General features: G+C 44.1%; 2 protein-coding genes across 3 annotated transcripts; one reads left to right on the forward strand and one right to left on the reverse strand.

Moving 5' to 3' along the window:
• The first annotated feature begins 5,164 nt into the window (after nucleotides 1-5,164).
• LOC110492136 (semaphorin-3F) lies at nucleotides 5,165-19,851 on the forward strand. Its single transcript, XM_036947051.1, has 18 exons — nucleotides 5,165-5,561; nucleotides 6,619-6,743; nucleotides 11,851-12,011; nucleotides 12,339-12,401; nucleotides 12,560-12,679; nucleotides 12,882-12,975; nucleotides 13,118-13,237; nucleotides 13,440-13,585; nucleotides 13,820-13,934; nucleotides 14,064-14,133; nucleotides 14,350-14,494; nucleotides 14,646-14,868; nucleotides 14,989-15,077; nucleotides 15,205-15,246; nucleotides 15,336-15,493; nucleotides 15,900-15,967; nucleotides 16,133-16,260; nucleotides 18,088-19,851. Exons 2-18 carry the CDS (start codon nucleotides 6,632-6,634, stop codon nucleotides 18,556-18,558), a joined length of 2,325 nt encoding a protein of 774 aa, XP_036802946.1. The 5' UTR covers nucleotides 5,165-5,561; nucleotides 6,619-6,631; the 3' UTR covers nucleotides 18,559-19,851.
• On the reverse strand, nucleotides 19,112-26,737 carry LOC110492137 (wiskott-Aldrich syndrome protein). 2 transcript variants are annotated; one of them, XM_036947052.1, is made up of 11 exons: nucleotides 26,478-26,737; nucleotides 25,128-25,268; nucleotides 24,695-24,781; nucleotides 24,461-24,554; nucleotides 23,517-23,552; nucleotides 23,402-23,413; nucleotides 23,094-23,289; nucleotides 21,081-21,256; nucleotides 20,493-20,947; nucleotides 20,277-20,385; nucleotides 19,112-20,124 (listed from the first exon to the last, which is right to left on the reverse strand). In XM_036947052.1, the coding sequence occupies exons 1-11, from the start codon at nucleotides 26,583-26,585 to the stop codon at nucleotides 20,066-20,068; spliced, it is 1,473 nt and encodes a 490-aa protein (XP_036802947.1). In that variant the 5' UTR covers nucleotides 26,586-26,737; the 3' UTR covers nucleotides 19,112-20,065. The 2 variants fall into 2 exon arrangements, with proteins under 2 accessions (XP_036802947.1, XP_036802948.1); XM_036947053.1 differs by lacking the exon at nucleotides 23,402-23,413.
• Nucleotides 26,738-26,742: the final 5 nt, after the last annotated feature.

Genomic DNA, 26,742 nt, shown 5'->3' on the forward strand with positions numbered 1-26,742 from the left:
GTATGCATGTTTGTGTGTGTGCATGTGTGTCACCACCTGTCATAGTATGTACTATGCTTGTGGTGAGTAAGATAAGTTACAAGAAGTTCCACTGAGCAAGAGAAGGCGTGGAGGAAGAGTGAGGGAGTGAGAATAGAGAGCAAGAAGGAGTGTGGGAGACGCTGAGTGGGGAGAGAGAGAGATGATTGGACTGATTAGCCTCAGCCTGGCCTCCCAGCTCCTGACAGATATGCACATCAGATGGATGACTGTTATCTGAAAGATCCTAGAGAGCATGGTGACTACTCAGCTCTGCCTCGTCAAAGAGAAAGAGGGAGGCATGATCTCACTAGAATGATGTGTGAGCACCCCCCACCACACATGCTTGTACAGTCATGGCCAAAAGTTTTGAATGACACAAATATTAATTTTCACAAAGTCTGCTGCCTCAGTTTGTATGATGGCAATTTGCATATACTCCAGAATGTTATGAATAGTGATCAAATGAATTGCAAAGTCCCTCTTTGCCATGCAAATGAACTGAATCCCCAGAAAACATTTCCACTGCATTTCACAGCCCTGCCACAAAAGGACCAGCTGACATTATGTCAGTGATTCTCTCATTAACACAGGTGTGAGTGTTGACAAGGACAAGGCTGGAGATCACTCTGTCATGCTGATTGAGTTCGAATAACAGACTGGAAGCTTCAAAAGGAAGGTGGTGCTTGGAATCATTGTTGTTCTTTTTTCAACCATGGTTACTTGCAAGGAAACACGTGCCGTCATCATTTCTTTGCACAAAAAGGGCTTCACAGGCAAGGATATTGCTGCCAGTAAGATTGCACCTAAATCAACCATTTATCGGATCATCAAGAACTTCAAGGAGAGTGGTTCAATTGTTGTGAAGATGGCTTCAGGGCGCCCAAGAAAGTACAGCAAGAGCCAGGACCGCCTCCTAAAGTTAATTCAGCTGTGGGATCGGGGCACCACCAATACAGAGCTTGCTCAGGAATGGCAGCAGGCAGGTGTAAGTGCGGAAAAAAGCTTGTCCGGAGAAGACAAGGTGAGCGCTACCATCAGTCCTGTGTCATGCCAACAGTAAAGCATCCTGAGACCATTCTTGTGTGGGGTTGCTTCTCAGCCAAGGGAGTGGGCTCACTCACAATTTTGCCTAAGAACACAGACATGAATAATGAATGATACCAACACATCCTCCGAGAGCAACTTCTCCCAACCATCCAGGAACAGTTTGGTGACGAACAATGCCTTTTCCAGCATGATGGAGCACCTTGCCATAAGGCAAAAGTGATAACTAAGTGGCTCGGGGAACAAAACATCAATATTAGCGACCATGGCCAGGAAACTCCCCAGACCTTAATCCCATTGAGAACTTGTGGTCAATCCTCAAGAGGCAGGTGGACAAACAAAAACCCACCAATTCTGACAAACTCCAAGCATTGATTATGCAAGAATGGGCTGCCATCAGTCAGGATGTGGCCCAGAAGTTAATTAACAGCATGCCAGGGTGGATTGCAGAGGTCTTGAAAAAGAAGTCAACACTGCAAATATTGACTCTTTGCATCAACTTCATGTAATTGTCAATAAAATCCATTGACATGTATGAAATGCTTGTAATTATACTTCAGTATTCCATAGTAACATCTGACAAAAATATCTGAAGACACTGAAGCAGCAAACTTTGTGGCAATTCATATTTGTGTCATTCTCAAAACTTGTGGCCACGACTGTACACACACACACGCCTGCACACTCGCTTACATGCATACACAGTGGCGCAGTGGTCTGAGTGGCGCAGCGGTCAAAGGCACTGCATCTCAATGCTAGAGGTGTCACTACAGACCTTGGTTCGATTCCAGGCTGTATCACAATCGGCCGTGATTGGGAGTCCCATAGGATGGCGCACACATGGCCCAGCATCGTCCGGTTTAGGGTTTGGCCGGGGTTGTTGTAAATAAGAATTTGTTCTTAACTGCCTTGCCTAGTTAAATAAAGGTTAAATAAAATGTAAATGAACACAGACACACACACTTCCATGCACAAACACAGGCTTAACAGCCTCCTACAGTACATGCTGTGCACACCACAGGCTGTAGTACACAAAGAAAGAAGCATCTTTGTACCACAATAACTCCTTGGTTTGCCCTCACTGATTTCTGTTGGAGGGCAATGAATTTACGCAAATTACAATGCAAGGTCTATGGTCTCGCCGTAACAATGAAACACCTGGGGAGGGATGATTGGAGAGAGACAGAGACGTTATTACCCAGGAATAATTGGTTGATTTTCAATTGGATGGAAGTAGATGAGAAGAGAGCTGATTGAAGTGGAATATGCTTATGTGTGCCTACTGCTCAATATTGTTTGAGAATCTGACTGAGTATGTCTGGTGTCTGTGTATGCAAGTGAGCGCGGTTCTCACTTCAACAGCTTGACTGACTTCACAAAGTGGATCTCCACTCTCCAAATGGAAGAAGAGAAAGACAAACATGGGAGGTGATTATGGTCCCACCAGGAAAAGATGGAGAAGAAGTGGAGATTTTAATGACTGTTCAAAAATAACAGTCCCTTCAAACCCTTTATTGCCCAAAAATCTGCCATAGAGAATCCATATTTAATGAGCCTTAGCACGCTCATCCATTCTGCTCTTACCGAAGTGGTGACAGATGTATCTCCCAAGACAGACATTTACTCATCCCTCTGTAGCATTTTTCAATATCCTTCATTTTGCCCCCCCCCCCCCCCCCCCCCCACCCCTTGTATTTGTTTTCCTTTAAAAGGAATTATTCTAAATCAGCTGTCTAGTCACCCAGCTGCATTTTATAGTGAGGGAGGGTGCCAGTGTTGTCTTCTGTGCAGATGGTGACTGAATGGCTGGCTACGGCTTGGTGAACCCATGTCATAGCGCCGGCCGTACATGTGCAGAAAGACAGCTTCAGAGAGGGAAGCTGCCCCCTTCCTTCACCGTGGATACCTAGAACAACCCAGCTTCCAGTTCCAATATTGACTGAAATGTTTTGAGCGCCATGTATGCAGTCTTCATGTCAGGGATGTTTTCATAACTTGTTCTCTTTTGATATTCATTTCAGCATGCAGCGTTTGCATGTCACTTACAGCACCTGCTCCACTACCATCTAATTGTCATTTTACTTTTGTTTGAGGGGTATTTTTTCTTCTTCTAGGCAAACACCTTTTATTCTTTCGCATTCTGCCAAGTGTGTAGCTCCTGTTGGTGTGAATATTCTGAACAGTCCGAAATGATAAAAACATGAATAAAATATCGTCCTTCAGAAAATAAATCTGGTTCACATTCACACCATCCGTCAGTGTTATAACAGGATTTACTCCCTCTTAGGGCCTTGCTTTTGTCCTTGGACATGTTGTTTTGATTGATGTATCTCGGCCCCCTCTCAGGGTAAGAGGTGCTGCTTGAGGCTCTGTGGGCTGTCTGTCTTACAAGGTTTTTCAATTCCATAGTAATCACATGGCACATTACCTGAGGGTCAGATGGAGAGGTCCAGAGACAGACAGACTACGAATCCAGTACATGTTCACAGATGGGCCACATCGTACGTGTTGTGTTTGCAGATGTACTCCTACTTTTGTAAGAGACTGTCTACAATGGGAGACTGTCTTATGTACTTGAGATGTGGAATTGTTGTACAGCAAGTCTCTTTTGATCATGTGTTTTACGAATTATGGCAGAACCTGCTCTTCCATTGAATCATTTTGCAGAAGTGTCCTTTCAAATCAGAGCAAATCGAAAAAGGTCTTCCTGTGGACATTCACAGAAGGCAAAAACATAATTCCCACTATGAAAGTGGTGGTGGTGAACAATAGAGCTAAACTATCACACTCAGCGGGTTTAGGCAATAGTGGGTGGGCACGGGGCCGATAAGACCATTAAAAAGCCATATCAGTGACGTTATTGGTGCCCTGTAAAGCAGTGGGAGCCGGTCAGTGTGACGGTGTCTATGGCTGCTCGGGGTACAGAGTACGTAGTACGGAAACCCGAGCTCAGCGCTGACTCATGACACATTTCCTCAGCTGGAAAGAGAAGGATGCCTCCCACAGAAAGCAAGAGAAAAAAATAACACAAAGACCTCATTGCTCACTCCTAACCTAGATGTACTTTACATGAAAGTAACCCAAAGGTCTCTCCTGCCCGATGAGCCAGCCAGAACAATGGGGATGAGTGAGAGTGTAAATAAATGCAGCTTGCAAGTGTGCCGACCTGTGAAGGGAACAAGGCCAGATGGAAGGGAACATTGCCCTGAATGAAACGCAGCACCCTTCGGAACGGACAGTGCATACGATTGACATCTTATTCGGCATATACAATGGCACTGTCTAAATGTCTAAATCAAGTAACTGATTTGTCTCCCTCCACCCATGACACACTGATGTGCAAATCAAACACACCGTCTGAATCGGTTAAATTCTGGCCTTAAGCTACTTATCTGAATACATCCCTGTGCCTTTTCATCTTCTGTATGCCTGATTTGCCAGCTTTCCACAAAACCAATGCTGGAGAGAGGAGAACGGTGTTTGGTAATTTCAGGCATAGAGCTGGTTTGATAGAATGAATGTCTTCTTTAAAAATCCCCCTCCTGGATACTTTGTGGCCGTTGTCATGAGCCCAGGAGTCAGTCCATCAGGAATCTTAGGAATCTGTAGGACTCTTCTGGCTCTCATGTGGAGCTAAACAGCTCTGAGATGGAGACATCTTTCAGGGCACAGCACAGGGCCTCAATTTACGGTGACATCGGAATGTAGGCTATTGTATATGCACAACCAAGGTGTATAATACATTAGCCTAGTTGTACAGATGGGAAAGTACTGTATATAGTGGCAAAGTACTGTATATAGTGGCAATGTACAGTATATCATTTGAAATAATAGCCTGAAATTGTATTTTTATCTCTAAATCAATTTAATGTGATATAATAACATTTTAGAATTTAATGTATTTGAATCATTTAGAATTCAAGTTCATTTCAATTCCCTGTTTACTTTAGCCTAATCTACATTAGCCGAAATCAGACGTTTCCCCTTACCAGGATCAAGTGGGTTAAAAGTGGGACATCCTGAGCTTTACCATAGTACTGTAATGATAGGAGAAGGAGGGAGGGAGCAGGAAGACGGGGGGGAGGAGAGGGGGCCAGCCCTCTAAACACCTGCAGTCACAGACCTTCACAGCATAGGACCCTCATGAGGAGACGACATACGGACCTATACTATTATCTTATTTTCAGATGGACGGGGGCAATGGGAATACGACAAAAACTGTTGAAATTATCATTCTATAAATCTTGATCTGAAATCTATGGGATATGTTTTTTGTCGTTTGGAAATAATTCGAGAGAGACTAAGAAACTCTGCGGCTCTAGGCTATAGGGTTCTAACTGAGTGAACGTTTAAGCATTTAAGACCTTTTCAAACGGATTTTCGTTGTTTTCGTGTGGAACTTCAGTATCTTAAATTGTTGAGCGAGACGCCCAAGGAATGTAGCGATAACATCTTATTATCTTATTTCTGGTCTCCTACACGAGAAAAAGAAAAAGGTAGGCTACGTTGGCAAGTTCTCTCTAGACACTTTTTTCAAAATCACAAGTATTTGTTTGTTTGTTTTAGTCAGTGTGTTGAGGGACCAATATAATTACCAAGAACGAAGGGGTAGCCTACATCTGGAGAGAACGTTTACTCGCTCTTTCTTTTGATGTGTGAGTTCACAGGTAACTGCGATGTTATCAGGAGCCATCGATCGACGTCATGGTCATGAAATGAATTCCTACATAATATGCACAGTCGACAGTTCATGATTCCCCCCCTCAAACAATTACAAGATGAAAACATTTAGAATATAAACAGTTTCAAATTAGAAATACATTGTTTTTATAATGTTCACAGGACACAGATGTACACAAGTCAAACTTGTAGGCAGAGGGAAAAAAATGGGCCGTGACAAAGGTTAGGTTTATAATTGTAGAATAAGTGCTTTATAAACAGCACCCTGAAATGTATTGCTGGGCACACATTTCCCCACCCAAGGGAAAATATTTTTATGAATGTGTTTACAGTCTATATATGAAGTTCTATGAAGTGCTTTAAATTAACTTGCTATTTAATTTCCTCCCTTTTGCAAGTTATTGTAGCAGATGCAGAAGTACTCTGTGGCCTACTTGATATATTTGGTTAGAAAAATAAGAGCATTCCAGGGCGCATCTGATAAGTACTCCTTTGGGGAGAGAATTTAATGGACGTTATGGACTCAGCTTTTAGTATTCATAATTTATAAACAATCCTATCCAGCAAAGTGCAGATACTACATAATGAATGCTGACATAAAAGTAAAACAGTTACCTGACAACACCCCTAAACTGTCAGAAATGGTTTTCACATTATTTTCTTAGCAATGTATTTTGTATTTCCTGCATGAGGCAGGAAATGCACTGTTAACTGTGTGTCTCAGTATGACTGTCTAGCACAAACAGGTCTATTAATTATGTCTCCCATGCCCTCACTCAGACACTCACAATCTCACATCACACAGTGGTCTCTTTCTCTCTGTCTCCCTCTCTCACACACACACAAACGTGACAATGACTTATTATCTTTCAGACCTGTCTCTACTATGGATAGTGCCAAGACAGCGACTCGAGCCCTACTCCTCCTGTTGAGTTTCTGTGTTTGCAGTACCTCAGGCCTCCAACAGTCTGCTCCGAGGATACGCCTGTCTTTCAAAGGTGAGTCACTTGACCAGAACATAGGTCTCTCAGACACAGACACTGCTCATATGTCAGCTGGCATGGCTTCCAGGATAGCTTGGTAGCAGATATTTTCTATTTTGGCTTTTGTTGTTCTTAGCGAACCTGTCAGCGATCTCAGAAAGTCTTGTGGTTTACATGCACACAATCACGTGCAGGCACGCACACATGCACACGCACACACACACACACACACACACACAAATACACAGACATATGTTTCCTCTTTTATACATATGTAAAAAGCTTATATCCTGCCTACTGGCAAAAAGTTAATGAGAGAAAACAAAAGGTGGATGTTGCCATTGAGTGGGGGGTGGGAGTGGTGGTCTCTAGTGCCCTTCATAACAGTTGAGCCCACACCCTAAGCCCTCATTAACATAGTACAGCATTTTTATTTGATTTATGTTAATGATTCAATGACAACAGTTAACTAGGGAGATGAGAAAGATTCTCCAAAATCGATTATACGATCTGCTTATTCAAATAACTGCTGGGTCTAAAGGAATTGTTACCATACATTTCCATGAATTGTTTACAAGGTTTAGTGTTCAATTTGTTACATTAAATAATTAAGTAATCTCCAGTAAGAAACTGCTAGCCTTTGGTTGCTAACAGCTGAGAACTGCTAGCTAACTGGCAACCACAAAACAGTCAACAACTTCGGGAGTACAGACCCACAGAAATAGTCTGATCAGTGCCGAAAGTAATAACTGCCGAAAATGTACAGTCAAAGAGGAGAATAATTATTCTGTAAAGAAATAAATATATTTGAAATAGAGTGATACTAAGACAAAATAAACTTGACATAGTGTGTAAATTGATTAAAATGCTGGAAGTGAATGCTGGATTTTTTTTTTTTTGCAAAAGCTGTGTGCATTAATTAAGGAAATAGAAGCCTGGCTCAAATACAAGCCTGTCTCTAATAAGCTCCTGTTGTGTTCAGGGATTTAAGCAAATAAACTCTCGGGGTATTCATTGAAATGTTACGGTAGTTCAAGTACATATAAGCTTAGTTGGTTGCAATGTGATGTGGTAGAGTCTGCCACAGAAGCTAAGCCCACACACCAGTGTTTGTTGCTAATAGTAAGGGTAAGCCTGAACTGGTGGTGAACTAACCAAATGGTATTATATTAGATTGCTGGCATATTGAATTGTATCGGATTGCTGTGGATGATATTACATTTATTGTTTGCTTGCTGTAACTGTCTGTCGTTCTCTTCCATCATTCACAGAGTGGTGTTGATTTCACAATGAATGCAACCAACGTGTAAAAATCTCACAAATATATTTTGTCAGTCAAATCCGTGTAAAGACCTCACTGATATCGTTTGTCAGTCATATCCACCCACTTACCCCTAAACCCAATCATCTCCACTTCTTTTCCAAGAATAGGTGGAAAATTGGGATTTGCTCCCCTGCTCTGTGTTTTCTGACATTCCAAAGATTGATTGTTCATTGTTTGCGACAGGGACTCTCTTTGTTCCATAAGGCGCCTGTGGAGGAGGGTTTTTGGGGAGGGACGGGGGAGGGGTGCATGTGACTCCCTCCCATGGATGTGATTTAGAGACTGGGACTGGGACTGGGTGAGGGGGGCAGGAGGATAGGAGGACCACTGAAATGATGCCGGATCAAGATTGTAAATTATATGATCTATGATCAAGGCCCTTCGTGTTTCCTGGTTGATGGGAACTGTGTCGGAGGAAGGGACAAAACAAAAAAAAGTTTCCAGTGACCTAGGACAGGGGTGTCAAACTCATTCCATGGAGGTCCTAGTGTCTGCTGGATTTTCTTTTTTCTTTTTAATTAAGACCTAGACAACCAGGTGAGGGAAGTTCCATACTAATCAGTGACCTAAATGTATCAATTAAGTACAAGGGAGGAGGAAACCCTGCAGACACTCGGACCTGAGTTTGACATGTGTGACCTAGAATGGCAGGTAGAAATAGAGGCAGAGAAATATGGATTTTAGGTTGTCTTCTGCATTATGGAGGCAATGGTTTAAAGCCTCACTTGGACTTATTTTACACTTTAAAAGGGTCAGATCGGGACATTTGTCTCAGCTCTTTCATGTCTGGACCTGGTTTACCTGAATCAAATGAGGTATGAAGAAACATTAAGTGTTTTTTTTCTTCATCAGATAGTGCCAACACATTGTTATGGCGATGAGGATGGGCGCGGCCAGGCACTGTGTCGTGACTCGGGGGTGTGTGTTGGCATGTTGCTAGTTTTAGCCATTGCTGTACACTTTACCCCAGTGGACGGAGCAGATGGACGTTTGCCAGAGAGGCTTGTTATCCTGTGTTTACCTTGGAGGAACAGAACCGGACCTTGCCCCACCTTTTAAGAACCATCCCGTGTCAGCCAGGAGCAGATCCGATTGCGCAGCAGCTTATTTTAGCGGCACATTGACTGCATCCTGTTAACAGTATTCAGACTAACAGTCACCTCAAAGGAAGACGGCAGAGCACTTTGATGTAAACACAGATGTCCTTACTCTGGCCAGGCTAAAACCGTACGTGCATATGCAGATGTTTGTTCACAAACCTTTGTCAAATGCCATGGGACATTCATCATATGTCCCACATGGACAAACTGAGGGATTTTGTATAGATTACACATGTGTTTCCACGGTACATAGTAAATACATCATAGCACATACACGTTTAAAAGCTATTGTACATACAGTGGCAAGAAAAAGTATGTGAACCCTTTGGAAATATTTCTGCATAAATTGGTCATAAAATTTGATCTGATCTTCATCTAGGTCACAACAATAGACAAACACAGTGTGCTTAAACGAATAACACACAAACATTTATATGTTTTCATGTCTTTATTGAACACACCGTGTAAACATTCACAGTGCAGGGTGGGAAAAGTATGTGAACCCTTGGATTTAATAACTGGTTGACCCTCCTTTGGCAGCAATAACCTCAGCCAAACATTTTCTGTAGTTGCGGATCAGACCTGCACAGCGGTCAGGAAGAATTTTGGACCATTCCTCTTTACAAAACTGTTTCAGTTCAGCAATATTCTTGGGATGTCTGGTGTGAACTGCTCTCTTGAGGTCATGCCACAGCATCTCCATCGGGTTGAGGTCAGGACGTATATTTTCTGTTGAAGCTATTCTGTTGTTGATTTACTTCTTTCTGTCTTTTGCGTCTTTGTCCTGTTGCATCAACCAACGTCTGTTGAGCTTCAATTGGCGGACAGATACCCTAACATTCTCCTGCAAAATGTCTTGATAAACTTGGGAATTCATTTTTTCCGTCAATGATAGCAAGCTGTCCAGGCCCTGAGGCAGCAAAGCAGCCCCAAACCATGATGCTCCCTCCACCATACTTTACAGTTGGGATGTGGTTTTGATGTTGGTGTGCTGTGCCATTTTTTCTCCACACAGTGTTGAGTTCCTTCCAAACAACTCAACTGTAGTTTCGTCTGTCCACAGCATATTCTGTCAGTAGCGCTGTGGAACATCCAGGTGCACTTTTGCAAACTTCAGACATGCAGCAATGTTTTTTGGGGACAGCAGTTGCTTCTACCGTGGTGTTCTCCCATGAACACCATTCTTGTGTTTTACGTATCATAGACTCATCAACAGAGATGTTAGCATGTTCCAGAGATTTCTGTAAGTCTTTAGCTGACACTCTAGGATTCTTCTTAACCTCATTGAGCATTCAGTGCTGAACTTTCTCCATTTATAGACAGCTTCACGACTTATATCTCCCTCACAAACTTTAAGCATCAGCTGTCAGAACAGCTCACAGATCACTGCACCTGTACATAGCCCATCTGTAAATAGCCCATTCAACTACCTCATCCCCATATTGTTATTTAATTTTGCTCCTTTGCATCCCAGTATCTCTACTGGCACATTAATCATCTGCACATCACTCACTCCAGTATTTAATTGCTAAATTGTAATTACTTTGGCCCCTATGGCCTATTTATTGCCTTACCTCCCTAATCTTACTACATTTGCGCACACTGTATATAGATTTCTCTGTTGCGTTATTGACTGTATGTTTGTTTACTCCATGTGTAAGTCTGTGTTGTTGTTTTTGTCGCACTGCTTTGCTTTATCTTGGCCAGGTCGCAGTTGTAAATGAGAACTTGTTCTCAACTGGCCTACCTGGTTAAATAAAGGTGCAAAACATTTTTGTCTTACCGTTGACTGATGAACATCAATGCTTTTACGGGGAGATGTGACGTCTCTTGTCTCTGAATGAATGAATGAATGAATGAATGGGTGTAAATCTCATTCATGGTGCCTTTCCATTAAGACTTACTCGCACACCAGTGTTTTATGTTCATGTAAGCTCTAGTGCTATTGTGTTTCCCTCAGGAGTGTGACGCTAAATATTTGTGGCGAGCAGAATCAACAACCTCTGCATCGTTCAAGACGATTGCTTTGCGAGAAGGTTTTAACGTTCAGCTGGTCACTGTTATGTAAATGCAGGCTGCCTTGGCTCCAAGTCAGAGCAGGTCTGCCAGAGCCATGGCCCAGTGCGACACGGGTGCCGTTCCGCATAGGAGGAAAGAGAACATTTGGAGCCGTTTGTGTAAATCACTCGGGTGGAAGAGAGAGACGGAACACGCGGGGGAAATGCGCCATCAGAGAGTGGGTCACAGAACAGACCTGGTTTAAAGGCTTTACTCAGAGTTCCTCATACCGTGTCTCCTCAGAGACCTGCATTAGCATCCATAAAGTTGCACAGTACATTCAGCCAATGCCACAAACTCAATCAGAAGCTTGGAACACATGAAATATTGAAATCTTAAAAGCCTCTGCAATACGCCCTGAGAAGTTACGTATTTAGTCATTCGCACATTTTCTCTTGGTGTTAGTAGTCTATGTTCTGTAAATGCTGCTGATAGTGAGAAATAAAGCACTTGTAGTCGTTATCAGGGAAACTGCATGGGAAAGATTCAAGGCAATAAACAGAAAGAGCTCATGGCTCCCCCTGCTGGATATTAAGATTTTACCATTCTCATCTGCTACAGAACTTATTTTGCAGATGATTTACACTAACGTTGTGTCCCTGTGTGTGTCCATGCATATTTGTGTCTCTCTCCTCCGCAGAGTTGTTGGACACCAGAGCAGTCCGTCCCTTCTCCTTCTCCTTCAACACCAGTGACTACCGCATCCTGCTGATGGACCAGGACCAGGGCCGTCTCTACCTGGGCAGCCGGGAGTACCTGGTGGCCCTGGACATGCACAACGTCAACAAGGAGCCCCTCATAGTAAGAACGCACATAACCACAACTCCCTCAAAAAGACCAATGAATCTTTCCTGTGTATGCATAGCTTTACCACAGTTTAATGTGGTAGTATATTTTACATTTAACCAGGCAAGTCAGTTAAGAGCAGATTCTTATTGACAATCTACCAGGAAACTGCCTTGTTCAGGGGCAGAACGACAGATTTTTACCTGGTCAGCTTGGGGATTCGATCCAGCAACTTTTCGGTTACTGGACCAATGCTCTAACCACTAGGCTACCTGCCTCCGCGTAGTAACACACCTCAAGTAAAATGATCCTGTAATGTCTGGTATCATTTGTCCCTGACAGATCCATTGGCCAACCTCTGACAAGAGAAGAGGGGAGTGTCGGATGACAGGAAAAGGAGGACAGGTGGGAATGCCTTGTCTTTGTAAAAGAACCCTGGCCCCTCTACCTTTCAGTATTAACTAATGATGTCATACTTTCATGGGTCTTATTAAACAGTTTTGAAAGAGAATTTTCATACACCAACAATTGATAGCATTCCCATGTCTGTGTACACACACCAGGGTGAGTGTGCAAACTTTGTGCGTATGATAGAGCCATGGAACCGCACCCACCTGTACGCCTGTGGGACTGGAGCCTACCAACCCATCTGCACCTTTATCAACAGAGGCTGGAAGGCAGAGGTGAGAGGTTCAATATGCCCAAAATCATTTTAAAACACAATTAACTGCAGCATATCTGTGCATCTTCACGACCAGCAGCTCAGATTTCTCAAAACTGTGGTACTCAAAACTAGGGCTCAGATTTGAGCTATTTTTCACTATACATTTTGCCATTTCAAAACACTTGATCCTTATATGGCCTTTCTGGTCTCTCTCTTTCCAGGACTATGTGTTCAGGCTAGTTCCTGGATTTACTGAATCAGGGAAGGGAAAATGTTCCTACGACCCTTCCCAGGAGAACATCGCTGCTCTTATCGGTAAGCTTCACCTCACTTGTGCATACATTTAGTAGACTGCCCAAAATTGGGGCAGTCTCCCCTCTTTCATTCTCCCCACTTTCACCGTTTCCTAACCTCTCCTCTCCATCTCTTTCTCTTCCTCCTCTCTTCTCATCTGCAGATGGGAATCTGTATGCGGGGGTCCATGTAGACTTCATGGGGACAGACGCAGCCCTCTTTAGGACCATGGGGGGCAGAACAACAGTCAGGACAGAGCAGTATGACTCCAAGTGGCTCAATGGTGAGTTACTATGCCTGAAAAAGACTACCATCTTGTAAGGGTGGATTCCCAAAATGTTGACATTTTTTCCCCATGGTCCTTCAAGCCAGATACGAACCAGCGTGATCTGACTCTAAGAAATCATGGCAAACTGATAATACTGCTGCAGGTTTCTCTTTCTTTCATCACTCCGTTCCTCTCTTTCTCTCTCTGTCCGTCTCAGAGCCCGTGTTCATTCAGATCCAGCAGATTCCTGACAGCTCCGAGAGGAATGATGATAAACTCTACTTCTTCTTCCGGGAGAAGAGTCTGGATACAGGGGGAGGGGCCAGCCCCAGTGTGTTGGCCAGAGTGGGACGAGTGTGTCTGGTGAGAAGGCCTTTGCTCGGACCTAGCAGGATGGCCCTGTGAAACTGAGCTACGCCACTCTTGTATAGACTCTTATTAACTCTATTACTTGAATGACTTACATAATTATAGTTTGACTGCAACATTATGGACAACATTGTGATTGGGGAATTGTTAAGGGTAAAAAAAAAAAAGTGTCTTCCACGGAAACAGGCTTCCCTTACCTCTTCCATCCTTTACGTTCCCTCTTCCCAGAATGATGAGGGGGGTCAGAAGTCCCTGGTGAACAGATGGACCACCTTCCTGAAAGCCCGCCTGGTGTGCTCTGTGATCGGAGACGATGGGGTGGAGACCTTGTTTGACGAATTGAGTGAGACAGACCTCAGTGAAAGATTTAGTGATTTCGATAAAGATTTAGAGATCATTAGTTGTCGATGGAAGTGAATCCTTCACCAGTTCTACAGGAAAATCATTTCTGTCTCTTTCGTCATCCTTTCAGGGGATGTTTTTATCCAGCCAACGCAAGATGAACGCAACCCTGTGGTCTATGCCCTCTTCACAACTGCTGGGTAGGTCATCATTGTATCTGTCTTACATCACCTGTTATACGTAGCCTCTCTCCAATTTCCCTTCTCTCTAAAGGCCTGCCCTGTTCTCGCTCCTCAATGCTTTTCTACTCTCATCTAGGACCTGTTGGTTTACCTCTCTCTCCTCCTCCCTCCACTTCACTGGTTGAGGCTGATTGCATTCCCCACTCCCCTTGTTTTACCTTCTTTCTCTCCCAGCTCTGTGTTCAAGGGCTCAGCAGTCTGTGTGTACTCCATGGCTGACATCCGCAACGTGTTCAATGGACCCTTCTCCCACAAACATGGTCATAACTACCAGTGGACAGCCTACACCGGCAAGATTCCTTACCCTCGCCCTGGCACAGTAGGTTCAGACCAGTTACTCACTGAAAACAATCCGTATATATACATCCCATCAACTGTCACCTCTTTCCAATAGGAAAACGCATTGCTTACACTCTCTCTGTCTCTCTGTCTCTCTCTGTCTCTGTGTTACTCACGATATATAATTCTAGTGTCCAGGAGGAACATTCACCCCGGGCATTCGCACCTCTAAGGACTTCTCAGACGAGGCAGTGAACTTCATGCGAGCTCATCCCCTCATGTACCACCCTGTGTACCCTATCCACCGTCGCCCCCTGGTGGTGAGGACCGGGGTGGAGTACCGCTTCACAGCCCTGGTGGTGGACCAGGTGGACGCCGTGGACGGCCGATACGAGGTGCTCTTCCTGGGCACAGGTGAGTGTCTCTCCGTCCCAGGGCAATTGGCTGACTGAAGGGCTTCATTGCATGTTTGAATTTCACATTTTGTCTTTTGTCCAAATTCGACACGGTGACATCAGACCTCTCTTGTTCCAGATCGTGGCACTGTCCAAAAGGTCATAGTTTTACCCAAGGACCCGAGCACCATGGAGGAGCTCACCCTGGAGGAAGTGGAGGTTTTCAGGGTGTGCCTATATGATTTCTCTAAATATTGTTCACGTTATAGCAAAAGTCTCTAACCACTGTCCTTGGACATTCTTTCAATGGTTACACTTTGTTGATACTTATGTGACACGATGCATTTAATTACAGACACGGGCTGCTGTTAAAACAATGAAGATCTCATCTAAAAGGGTGAGCTGAACTCTCTCTCTCTCTTCATCGACAGGAAACACTAGAGATATTGTTGATGCTGAGCTCTTGTTTTCATTCTGTGGCTATAGCAACAGCTGTACGTGTCATCGGAGGCAGGGCTTACCCAGGTATCTCTGCATCGTTGTGGGGTATATGGGAGGGCCTGTTCCGACTGCTGTCTGGCACGGGACCCTTACTGTGCCTGGGACGGGGAGAGCTGCTCCGCTTTCACCCTCGCCACCAAGAGGTCAGGACCACAACACACACCAACACAACACACACCAACACAACACACACCAACACAACACAACACAACACACACCAACACAACACACACCAACACAACACACACCACAACCCCTCATCTGATATTGACAGGGAAGGAGTGTCATAAAGCTTTATTAGTCCTTCACTGTCTGCCTGCCTGCCTGCCTGCCTGCCCTGCCTGCCTGCCTGCCTGCCTGCCTGCCTGCCTGCCTGCCTGCCTGCCTGCCTGTCTGCCTGCCTGCCTGCCTGCCTGCCTGCCTTGCCCTGCCCTGCCCTGCCCTGCCTGCCTGTCTGTCTAAATGTCTGTCTAAATGTGTGAGTGACTGAATTCATTTCTGTGCTTGTGAAATGTGTTGGATGAACTCTGCTCTGTCTCTCTCACTCAGGAGGAGCAGAAGACAGGATGTGAAACATGGGGATCCACTGCGACAGTGCAGAGGCTTCAATGCCAAAGGTTAGACAAAAAAACATTTTTTTAAATAATATTTTAGCAGAATTCAGTGACACAATCAAATCATGTAATAACTAAAACATTAGCAAATAACTGCCATTTAAGATAATCTCCTATCTGTCTCTCTCTCCTTCTTTCTCTCTCTCTCTTCCTCCTTCCCTCCTTCAGTGGAGAATCGTCCTAGAGAGACAGTCCAGTTTGGTGTGGAGGCGAGCAGTACCTTCCTGGAGTGTCAGCCTCGCTCTCCTCAGGCTACAGTCAAGTGGCTCTATCAGAGAGAAGGAAGGAGGAAAGCGGTAAGGAGGAAAATGCATCTATTTCTGCTCTCTGAAAAGAGACCAGTATTATTCAAATATCAAATTCATACCACATTTATTGGTTACACTTGAGCTGTTGGAGCAGTTTACACAGGGGTTATCCATGTTTGATTGACTAAATAAACATACGTACATTTTTTATTTAACCTTTTATTTAACTACGCAAGATATTTAAGGACCCATTCTTATTTACAATGACGGCCTACCCCGTCTAAACCCAAACCCGGACGATGCTGGGCCATTTAAGCCCTGCCCTATGGGACTCCCAATCACTGCAAGTTATGATACAGCCTGGAATTGAACCAGGGTCTGTAGTAATGCCTCTAGCACTGGGATGCAGTACCTTAGACCGCTGCTCCACTCGGGAGCAGAAGTAAAGTTTTTCTTGTTGATATTAATAGTATTAATGATCAGCCAATGTTATTTCAGTTCCAAAATATCTATAGAGAAATAGTCAATCACTTTTGAAACACAAATGAGGCAGATGTGGACCTTGTTCTCCTCCTCACTACCATAACACTCTCTCCCCCTCACTACCATAACACTCTCTCTCCCTCACTACCATAACACTCTCTCCCTCACTACCATAACACTCTCTCCCCCTCACTACCATAACTCTCTCTCCCCCTCACTACCATAACACTCTCTCCCCCTCACTACCATAACACTCTCTCCCTCACTACCATAACACTCTCTCCCTCACTACCATAACACTCTCTCCCCCTCACTACCATAACTCTCTCTCCCCCTCACTACCATAACACTCTCTCCCTCACTACCATAACACTCTCTCCCCCTCACTACCATAACTCTCTCTCCCCCTCACTACCATAACACTCTCTCCCCCTCACTACCATAACACTCTCTCCCCCTCACTACCATAACACTCTCTCTCCCTCACTACCATAACACTCTCTCCCTCACTACCATAACACTCTCTCCCCCTCACTACCATAACACTCTCTCCCCCTCACTACCATAACACTCTCTCTCCCTCACTACCATAACACTCTCTCCCTCACTACCATAACACTCTCTCCCTCACTACCATAACACTCTCTCCCCCTCACTACCATAACTCTCTCTCCCCCTCACTACCATAACACTCTCTCCCCCTCACTACCATAACACTCTCTCCCCCTCACTACCATAACACTCTCTCTCCCTCACTACCATAACACTCTCTCCCTCACTACCATAACACTCTCTCCCCCTCACTACCATAACTCTCTCTCCCCCTCACTACCATAACACTCTCTCCCCCTCACTACCATAACACTCTCTCCCTCACTACCATAACACTCTCTCCCTCACTACCATAACACTCTCTCCCCCTCACTACCATAACACTCTCTCCCCCTCACTACCATAACATTCTCTCCCTCACTACCATAACTCTCTCTCCCCCTCACTACATAACACATTCTCCCCCTCACTACATAACACTCTCTCCCCCTCACTACCATAACACTCTCTCTCCCCCTCACTACCACAACACTCTCTCTCCCCCTCACTACCACAACACTCTCTCTCCCCCTCACGACCATAACACTCTCTCTCCCCCTCCCTACCGTAACACTCTCTCTCCCCCTCACTACCACAACACTCACTACCATAACACTCTCTCTCCCCCTCACTACCATAACACTCTCTCTCCCCCTCACTACCACAACACTCTCTCTCCCCCTCACTACCACAACACTCTCTCTCCCCCTCACTACCACAACACTCTCTCTCCCCCTCACTACCACAACACTCTCTCTCCCCCTCACGACCATAACACTCTCTCTCCCTTTCACCCCTCAGCTCAACCGGGACAGAGAGTATCTGAAGACAGCCCACGGGATCCTTCTGAAATCCCTCAGCCAATCGGATGCTGGGCTCTACCACTGCCTGGCCACAGAGAACAACTTCAAACACACTGTGGCCCGGGTGTCGCTGCGCATTCTGGACCGAGACATCGTGCTGGCCCTCACATCCCCTGACAACGACCCCATGACCTCCAACAGCCCTCCCACTGGACGGGGGAGACAACATGACCCCAAGCAGCAGAGGGTCCCTCCAACCCCCCCTTTCACAGACACCCTGTCCCAGCCGGAGGTCAGGCTGATCCACCAGTACTGTCAGTCCTACTGGGAGCAGCTGAGGCACAAGCAGCAACAGCCCAAACGCACTTCCAGGAGACACACAGAGAGCCAGGAGCAAGAGCCGGAGGAGCAACAGCCTAAACGCATCAGCAGAAGACACACAGAGAGCCAGGAGACCCAAGGAGGATAGAGGACTGGACTTCCAACACTAGCCAGCTAGGACACTCCTGTGGTAGACTACAGATCCATGTTTGACACCAAACATGAGTTTCATCTCTCTTTGTACATTGAATGACATGTGATACCGACCCTCACACAACCCAGTATCTCAGTATAGAAATGTAATATATCGATACGTGTATATATTTTAGGATCATAATAGATCCATGGTTTATTAATGTTTAAAGGTTATGACATAAAACAATTGATAAACATTTCCCTTTTCACGCTTTATTCGGTTGGAAATGTGTACATTTTGCTGTTCAGCGTTGAGCGATAATGTTTTGGTGTGATGTACATGTATGTGTGTCTTTGTCTACTAATACCATATGTGATATTGTAATTGTGGTGACTCTCTTGTTCTCTCTCACACCTTTGTGACCTATGTTTGTTTGAGGACTCATAGCTATACGGTATCCTTTGAATTGTGTGCGTGGACGGTGGTGGATTGAAAGGGACGTAAGGGATCTTTCAACAAGACAGATCATCTCCACATGTAGAAGAATAAGACGATAAATCCCATGTGTGCATAATCTCTGTATTACATTATAATACTACATTCCAGCCATATCAAATTGTCACTTTTAATGGGAACAGGTATAAAGAAGACTGTGAAGAAGACCTCACCATATGTTCTAATGATATTGAGCAACATACTGCAATGTGTAGTACAGCAACATACTGCAATGTGTAGTACAGAAACATACTGTAATGTGTAGTACAGAAACATACTGTAATGTGTAGTACAGAAACATACTGTAATGTGTAGTACAGAAACATACTGTAATGTGTAGTACAGAAACATGCTGTAATGTCTAGTACAGCAACATACTGTAATGTGTAGTACAGCAACATACTGTAATGTGTTGTACAGAAACATACTGTAATGTGTTGTACAGAAACATACTGTAATGTGTAGTACAGCAACATACTGTAATGTGTAGTACAGAAACATACTGTAATGTGTAGTACAGAAACATACTGTAATGTGTAGTACAGAAACATACTGTAATGTGTAGTACAGAAACATACTGTAATGTGTTGTACAGAAACATACTGTAATGTGTTGTACAGAAACATACTGTAATGTGTAGTACAGAAACATACTGTAATGTGTAGTACAGAAACATACTGTAATGTGTTGTACAGAAACATACTGTAATGTGTTGTACAGAAACATACTGTAATGTGTTGTACATACTCAGCATGAGTCCTACACTGGAAACGTTTGAACGGCAAATATAAAGATATGTGATCCCATCAATCGTTTCTCTGTCTTACGTTCCGTTGATTTCTCTCACATTTGGGACTTTCACACAATCCTTATCTGTAGCATTCTTCTGATGTAAATCTTCGTGAGTCACCTTCCAGTCAGCAACTGATACAAAAACACCAACACAAAAGAGATTAACCGGATCAACCAGACTGTTGAGTCCATGGTTACAGAGTGGAAAATAATACAGGATGGAATGCACTTATCAGTCGTCCCACTCATCGTCATCTTCATCATCATAACCTCCTTCTTCTTCACCTTCATCTGAAACCGAAGGGAGTTATGTCTGTTATGCTGGTATTTATTTTTAGATTCATGAGGATGAACCACAATGCATTTGGTTTATTTGACACATTTGTAGATGGAATATAATACATTAATGAATGAATGATAGATTAGGATGAGAAGGTGTTTACCAGAGGAGTGGATGACTTTACTCCTCTTCTGCATGACCATCATCAGAGCTCCTACGATGCCCTCTGAGTCTGTCTCAGCAGGCGGAGGTGACTCAGGACTGTCTGTGACCTGGGACACAAAGGTCAAAGGTCAATGATCATGTAAACTGAAATATATAGACTTCACTCTCATTGACAAAGACAATTTCTGCATTTGAATAACAAAGTTTAGTTTACGTTTTTGAGCTTCCTCCCCAGGCGGATCTGGTCCAGCAGAGCTCCTCTTCCACCTCCTTCACATCCTCCTGTAGATGCAGGAGCAGGTGATGGGTGACCTTTATAGGGGTGTGGAGGAAAAGGAAAGTCTCCAGTGCTCTGGGCTGGGGGAGGCGGTGGAGGAGGTGGAGGAGGAGGGGCAGGCATGGAGCGCTGGTGGCCAGGGGGAGGAGAAGTATAGGACACAGTGGGTGGAGGGGGTGGGAGTCCGCCTTGGCCGCTTGAGGGGGGTGGAGGTGGCAAGGCTCCACGTGATGGAGGGGGATGGGAGGGGGGTGGTCCTCGCCCTGGCTGTCCTGGGGGAGGGGGCAGGGGGCCGGAGCGACCCCCCCGTGGAGGAGGGGGGGCAGGAGAGGAGGAACAGCTGCCTGGTACGGGAGGTAGAGAACCCTGTCTACCAGGAGGAAGCTCAGGATCTACATGACATTGGGATGAAAAAAAGGCCAATTTATTAGATTACAAAAAGAGATTGATTTACAGTTAGTTGTAAAAAAAGTGAGGAAGTTGGTAACTCTAGACCAGGAGACAGACACTCAGAATGACACTTACCAGTGTGCATGGCCTTTTTGACTGCTTCCATGCCGCCTGAGTTCTCGATGACTTGTTGGATGAGTTGGGAGGTCTCCTCATCCTTCAGCTCAGCCTCACTGATCCCAGCACAGGACAGCAGCTTCTTCAGGTCAGGGTCCAGGTTGTTGGGATCCCAGCCCACATGGCTCACGTGTCTGAGGAAGAGCGGAGAGAGAGGGAGAGGAACATACACCTGAGTGAGTACCTTAGAAAAGTATGAGTGGCAAGCTTGGATTCTGTCCTGGTTTGTAAATTCGACAAATTGAGGACAGACAATTTGATGATAGGTGTCATGTACAGTGCCTTGCGAAAGTATTCGGCCCCCTTGAACTTTGCGACCTTTTGCCACATTTCAGGCTTCAAACATAAAGATATAAAACTGTATTTTTTTGTGAAGAATCAACAACAAGTGGGACACAATCATGAAGTGGAACGACATTTATTGGATATTTCAAACTTTTTTAACAAATCAAAAACTGAAAAATTGGGCGTGCAAAATTATTCAGCCCCCTTAAGTTAATACTTTGTAGCGCCACCTTTTGCTGCGATTACAGCTGTAAGTCGCTTGGGTTATGTCTCTATCAGTTTTGCACATCGAGAGACTGAAATTTTTCCCATTCCTCCTTGCAAAACAGCTCGAGCTCAGTGAGGTTGGATGGAGAGCATTTGTGAACAGCAGTTTTCAGTTCTTTCCACAGATTCTCGATTGGATTCAGGTCTGGACTTTGACTTGGCCATTCTAACACCTGGATATGTTTATTTTTGAACCATTCCATTGTAGATTTTGCTTTATGTTTTGGATCATTGTCTTGTTGGAAGACAAATCTCCGTCCCAGTCTCAGGTCTTTTGCAGACTCCATCAGGTTTTCTTCCAGAATGGTCCTGTATTTGGCTCCATCCATCTTCCCATCAATTTTAACCATCTTCCCTGTCCCTGCTGAAGAAAAGCAGGCCCAAACCATGATGCTGCCACCACCATGTTTGACAGTGGGGATGGTGTGAGCTGTGTTGCTTTTACGCCAAGCATAACTTCTTGCATTGTTGCCAAAAAGTTCAATTTTGGTTTCATCTGACCAGAGCACCTTCTTCCACATGTTTGGTGTGTCTCCCAGGTGGCTTGTGGCAAACTTTAAACAACACTATTTATGGATATCTTTAAGAAATGGCTTTCTTCTTGCCACTCTTCCATAAAGGCCAGATTTGTGCAATATATGACTGATTGTTGTCCTATGGACAGAGTCTAACACCTCAGCTGTAGATCGCTGCAGTTCATCCAGAGTGATCATGGGCCTCTTGGCTGCATCTCTGATCAGTCTTCTCCTTGTATGAGCTGAAAGTTTAGAGGGACGGCCAGGTCTTAGTAGATTTGCAGTGGTCTGATACTCCTTCCATTTCAATATTATCGCTTGCACAGTGCTCCTTGGGATGTTTAAAGCTTGGGAAATCTTTTTGTATCCAAATCCGGCTTTAAACTTCTTCACAACAGTATCTCGGACCTGCCTGGTGTGTTCCTTGTTCTTCATGATGCTCTCTGCGCTTTTAACGGACCTCTGAGACTATCACAGTGCAGGTGCATTTATACGGAGACTTGATTACACACAGGTGGATTGTATTTATCATCATTAGTCATTTAGGTCAACATTGGATCATTCAGAGATCCTCACTGAACTTCTGGAGAGAGTTCGCTGCACTGAAAGTAAAGGGTCTGAATAATTTTGCATGCCCAATTTTTCAGTTTTTGATTTGTTAAAAAAGTTTGAAATATCCAATAAATGTCGTTCCACTTCATGATTGTGTCCCACTTGTTGTTGATTTTTCACAAAAAAATACAGTTTTATATCTTTATGTTTGAAGCCTGAAATGTGGCAAAAGGTCGCAAAGTTCAAGGGGGCCGAATACTTTCGCAAGGCACTGTAACTACATGTATTGTGATAGCTTATGAAGGCTTTATTTTACCGCCTGCTTATATGTGTGTGCTTAGTATCCACTCACTTAAACCCACTGGGTGCTCCAATGTCTGCTTTGGAGAGTTTACTGCCCTTCCTCTTGTCCTTCTTCTTGTCCTTTTTCCCCTTACTGACAAAGGCAGGAGCAGGCACAGGTGTGACGGAGCGGTAGCGTGAAGCCTGGATGTCTGGGATCTGGATGTCTATGGTTGCCACAGAGGGAGAAGCGGGACTCCCAGGTCCTGGATTACAATTGGTGTGTACATGTATGAAACACATTGCATGTTTACATATTGGGTCAGTTGGTATTGGTGCCTGGGGTATAACACGTACAATGGGATTAGGGATACTCACCTTTACCTCTGTCTGTAAGTAAAACACACATATTAAGAAAATAAAAAAGGATTCTTTAGTGATTACTTCAGACACCCGCATCCAAAGGTCCGTGGTATTAGTATGTCAGTCTTACCATTGGAAGGCAGGGGGCGCTGCTTCTTCTCTGAGACTGTGAGAAGGAGAAAAGAAGGGAACGGGAAACGAGAGGATGTCAGTTTAGATAATGTCTTCTCATCTCCAACACAACCTTTTCCTTTGAAAAGCCACAGCTAACCTCTATGGAACCACACCTTACAATATTTGTTCTGTTTTCCAGTATCAGAGATACACTACTGTTCAAAACATTTGGAGTCACTTAGAAATGTCCTTGTTTTTGAAAGAAATTGAAAGGAGATGAAAGGACATTTTTTTGTCCATTAAAATAACATCAAATTGATCAGAAATACAGTGTAGACATTGTTAATGTTGTAAATGACTATTGTAGCTGGAAACGGCTGATTTTTTATGGAATATCTACATAGGCGTACAGAGGCCCATTACCAGCAACCATCACTCCTGTGTTCCAATGGCACGTTGTTAGCTAAAACACCAGTTTCAACATCAACAGTGAAGAGGCGACTCCGGAATGCTGGCCTTTTAGGCAGAATTGCAAAGCAAAAGACATATCTCAGACTGGCCAATAAAAATAAAAGATTAAGATGGGCAAAAGAACACAGACACTGGACAGAGGAACTCTGCCTAGAAGGCCAACATCCAGAATCGCCTCTTCACTGTTGACGTCGAGGTTGCTGATAATGGGCCTCTGTACGCCTATGTAGATATTCCATTGAAAATGAGCTGTTTCCAGCTACAATAATAATTTACAACATTAACAATGTCTACACTGTATTTCTGATCAATTTGATGTTATTTTAATGGACAAAAATATTGCTTTTCATTCAAAAACAAGGACATTTCTAAGTGACCCCAAACTTTGAACAGTCGTGTGTATTATATCAAATATGACAAATAACAACCACAAACAAATAACGCAAAACACAATGTTTCTGTCCTGGATCCTACAACAAATGACCTGACCTTGACGGTTTCTCTGGTTTATCTTGTCTTCCACTGCACATAGGAATGTTTCAGACTCTTGTTCATTCACAAAGTTCAGCCCCACTTGGCAGTCCTGCATTGTATTGGAGTGAACTATGACATATCTTGGCATACATTTGCAGAAGGAGAAATACAAATGGACAATCACTCAACCTTGGATTTATAATCAAGCCATCATCATGAGCATCCAGGGCATATTCATGTTTTGCTTACATCTGCAGCAAATGCGTGGAAGAAGGGTCGGGGGCTGTGGTAGATCATTTGGTTATAGAGCTCCTGCTCCCAGGTCAGCTGTCCTTTCTGGGGGGGAAAACAACTGTTAGCATAACTGTAGCTTAAACTGACAGTGGACAATATTGCAACTGATCCTTCAGGCTCTCATCTCATGGTAAACTGACAGTGGACAATATTGCAACTGATCCTTCAGGCTCTCAGCTCATGGTAAACTCAACAGTGGACAATATTACAACTGATCCTTCAGGCTCTCAGCTCATGGTAAACTCAACAAAGGATCCTTATCTAGACTGGGTTACTATACACACTTTGTGACAACTGCTAATGTAAAAATGGCTTTTTAAAGAAATATGATTGATTGATTGATAGATATTCGACCATCATTATAGCTGACGTTACATATTCCTGTTACCTTGACATCGAAGAGGCGTATGAAGTAGGAGCGACGAGGGTTGTCCTTGGTGAAGCAGGCCACCCCAGTGTGCTGCAGGCTCCAGCAGGTGGGACTATGTGGCAGGGCCATATACAGCTGCACCACAGCCGTGGCCAGGGACTACACACACGCACACGTGCACACGTGCACACGCACACACGCACACACACACACACACACACACAAAGGGTATGGAATTAGTTTATATGTTGGCTCCTGATAAGTGCACATCGGAAAAGTGCAATTAAAATGCTGACTATAGATGATTTTACTCTGGACAGGCTGTGCTCAGGTTAAGAGCAAACATTTAGGACAATCGGAAGTTTATCAGTTTATCATTTATCAGGAGTCGACTATACAGAGCCAAGTTACCTGTGATACGAGCTTACAATCTGCTGTTTGGTACTCTGTTGTGGTTTGAAAAGTTATTGGGTAGTTGCCAGAGCAAACACCTGCCCCATTAATGTCATCACATTTTCTGTAGTAGGACTTTTTAGATCTTGTGTTTTGTTAGAATTATCAGCTACCACTGCTGGCTTGGGCCTACTTCAGAAACCAGGAAGTTGGAATGTGAAAAAAAAAGGAGACTGCACATACTCATATGTGACTGAGTTTAACTGCTGCCTCTGATTCTGTTACCAGAGGAAGTGGTTTACACCAGCATTTCCTGTAATTTACTCATGTCTGTTTTAAAGTCATTGCGTAGAGACTCTTGGTGGACATGCAAAATGTCTTTTAATTGTTTGAATTTCTAACAATAGATTACTTTTAAAGTTACCAAATGTTACATCAAATGCCATTGCCAATGCACTATGTAAACATAGCAGAGCAACAGTACGAATGGTTCATTCAGTCCCTGAAAAAGATAACAAGGATGAGGCTGAAGCACCGGCGACCATATTGCCCAATCATATCTTACTGTATACAAAGAAGATGTAAAAAACATGTTTTATCCACGGCCTGGGGAAATTGACACACAGGAAAATTGATAAAAGGTTAGAATTCACATATATACCATAACCTGTATTTAGAGTTGATACATATTCTCTCACTAAGTACTCTCGGCTGGCAAACGCTACCGGTGTGGCCGTGCCTTTAAAGTACCCTCATAACCCCACACCAATCTGCAGTAGCACACCAACCATATAGTTTCCTCTACCAAACACTCTCCTACATACCAAACACTCAAACACCAGTCATATTGTTTCCTATATGCCAACCATCCAGTTTCCTAGTACCAATCATTCAACCAGATAGCTTCCTACATACCAAACACCAACCAAATATACCAATCCTCCCCTCCCTCCTTGATTCCCAGGAAGGACTTACAGCACACCTCCTCCCCAGGAGGTCCTCCAGCCTCTCATTCTCCTGTGGGCTCAGCAGAGAGCTGGGACTGTACCCCTGAACTCCTTTAGACTTAGATCCCAGACTCATAGTTCCCTCTCAGAATATCCACCTAGTACCAAAGAGGAGCTGATCATTGATGTGCCTGGCTGTCCTCTTCCTCAAACAGGCACTAACAAGTTGAAATGACGCAGGCGGTTTCTCTTCTGCCTTCTACAATGTGTTAAATGCACACAAAGACTCAAAG

This window comes from Oncorhynchus mykiss, chromosome 16, assembly GCF_013265735.2.
Source record: "Oncorhynchus mykiss isolate Arlee chromosome 16, USDA_OmykA_1.1, whole genome shotgun sequence".
NCBI lineage: Eukaryota > Metazoa > Chordata > Actinopteri > Salmoniformes > Salmonidae > Oncorhynchus > Oncorhynchus mykiss.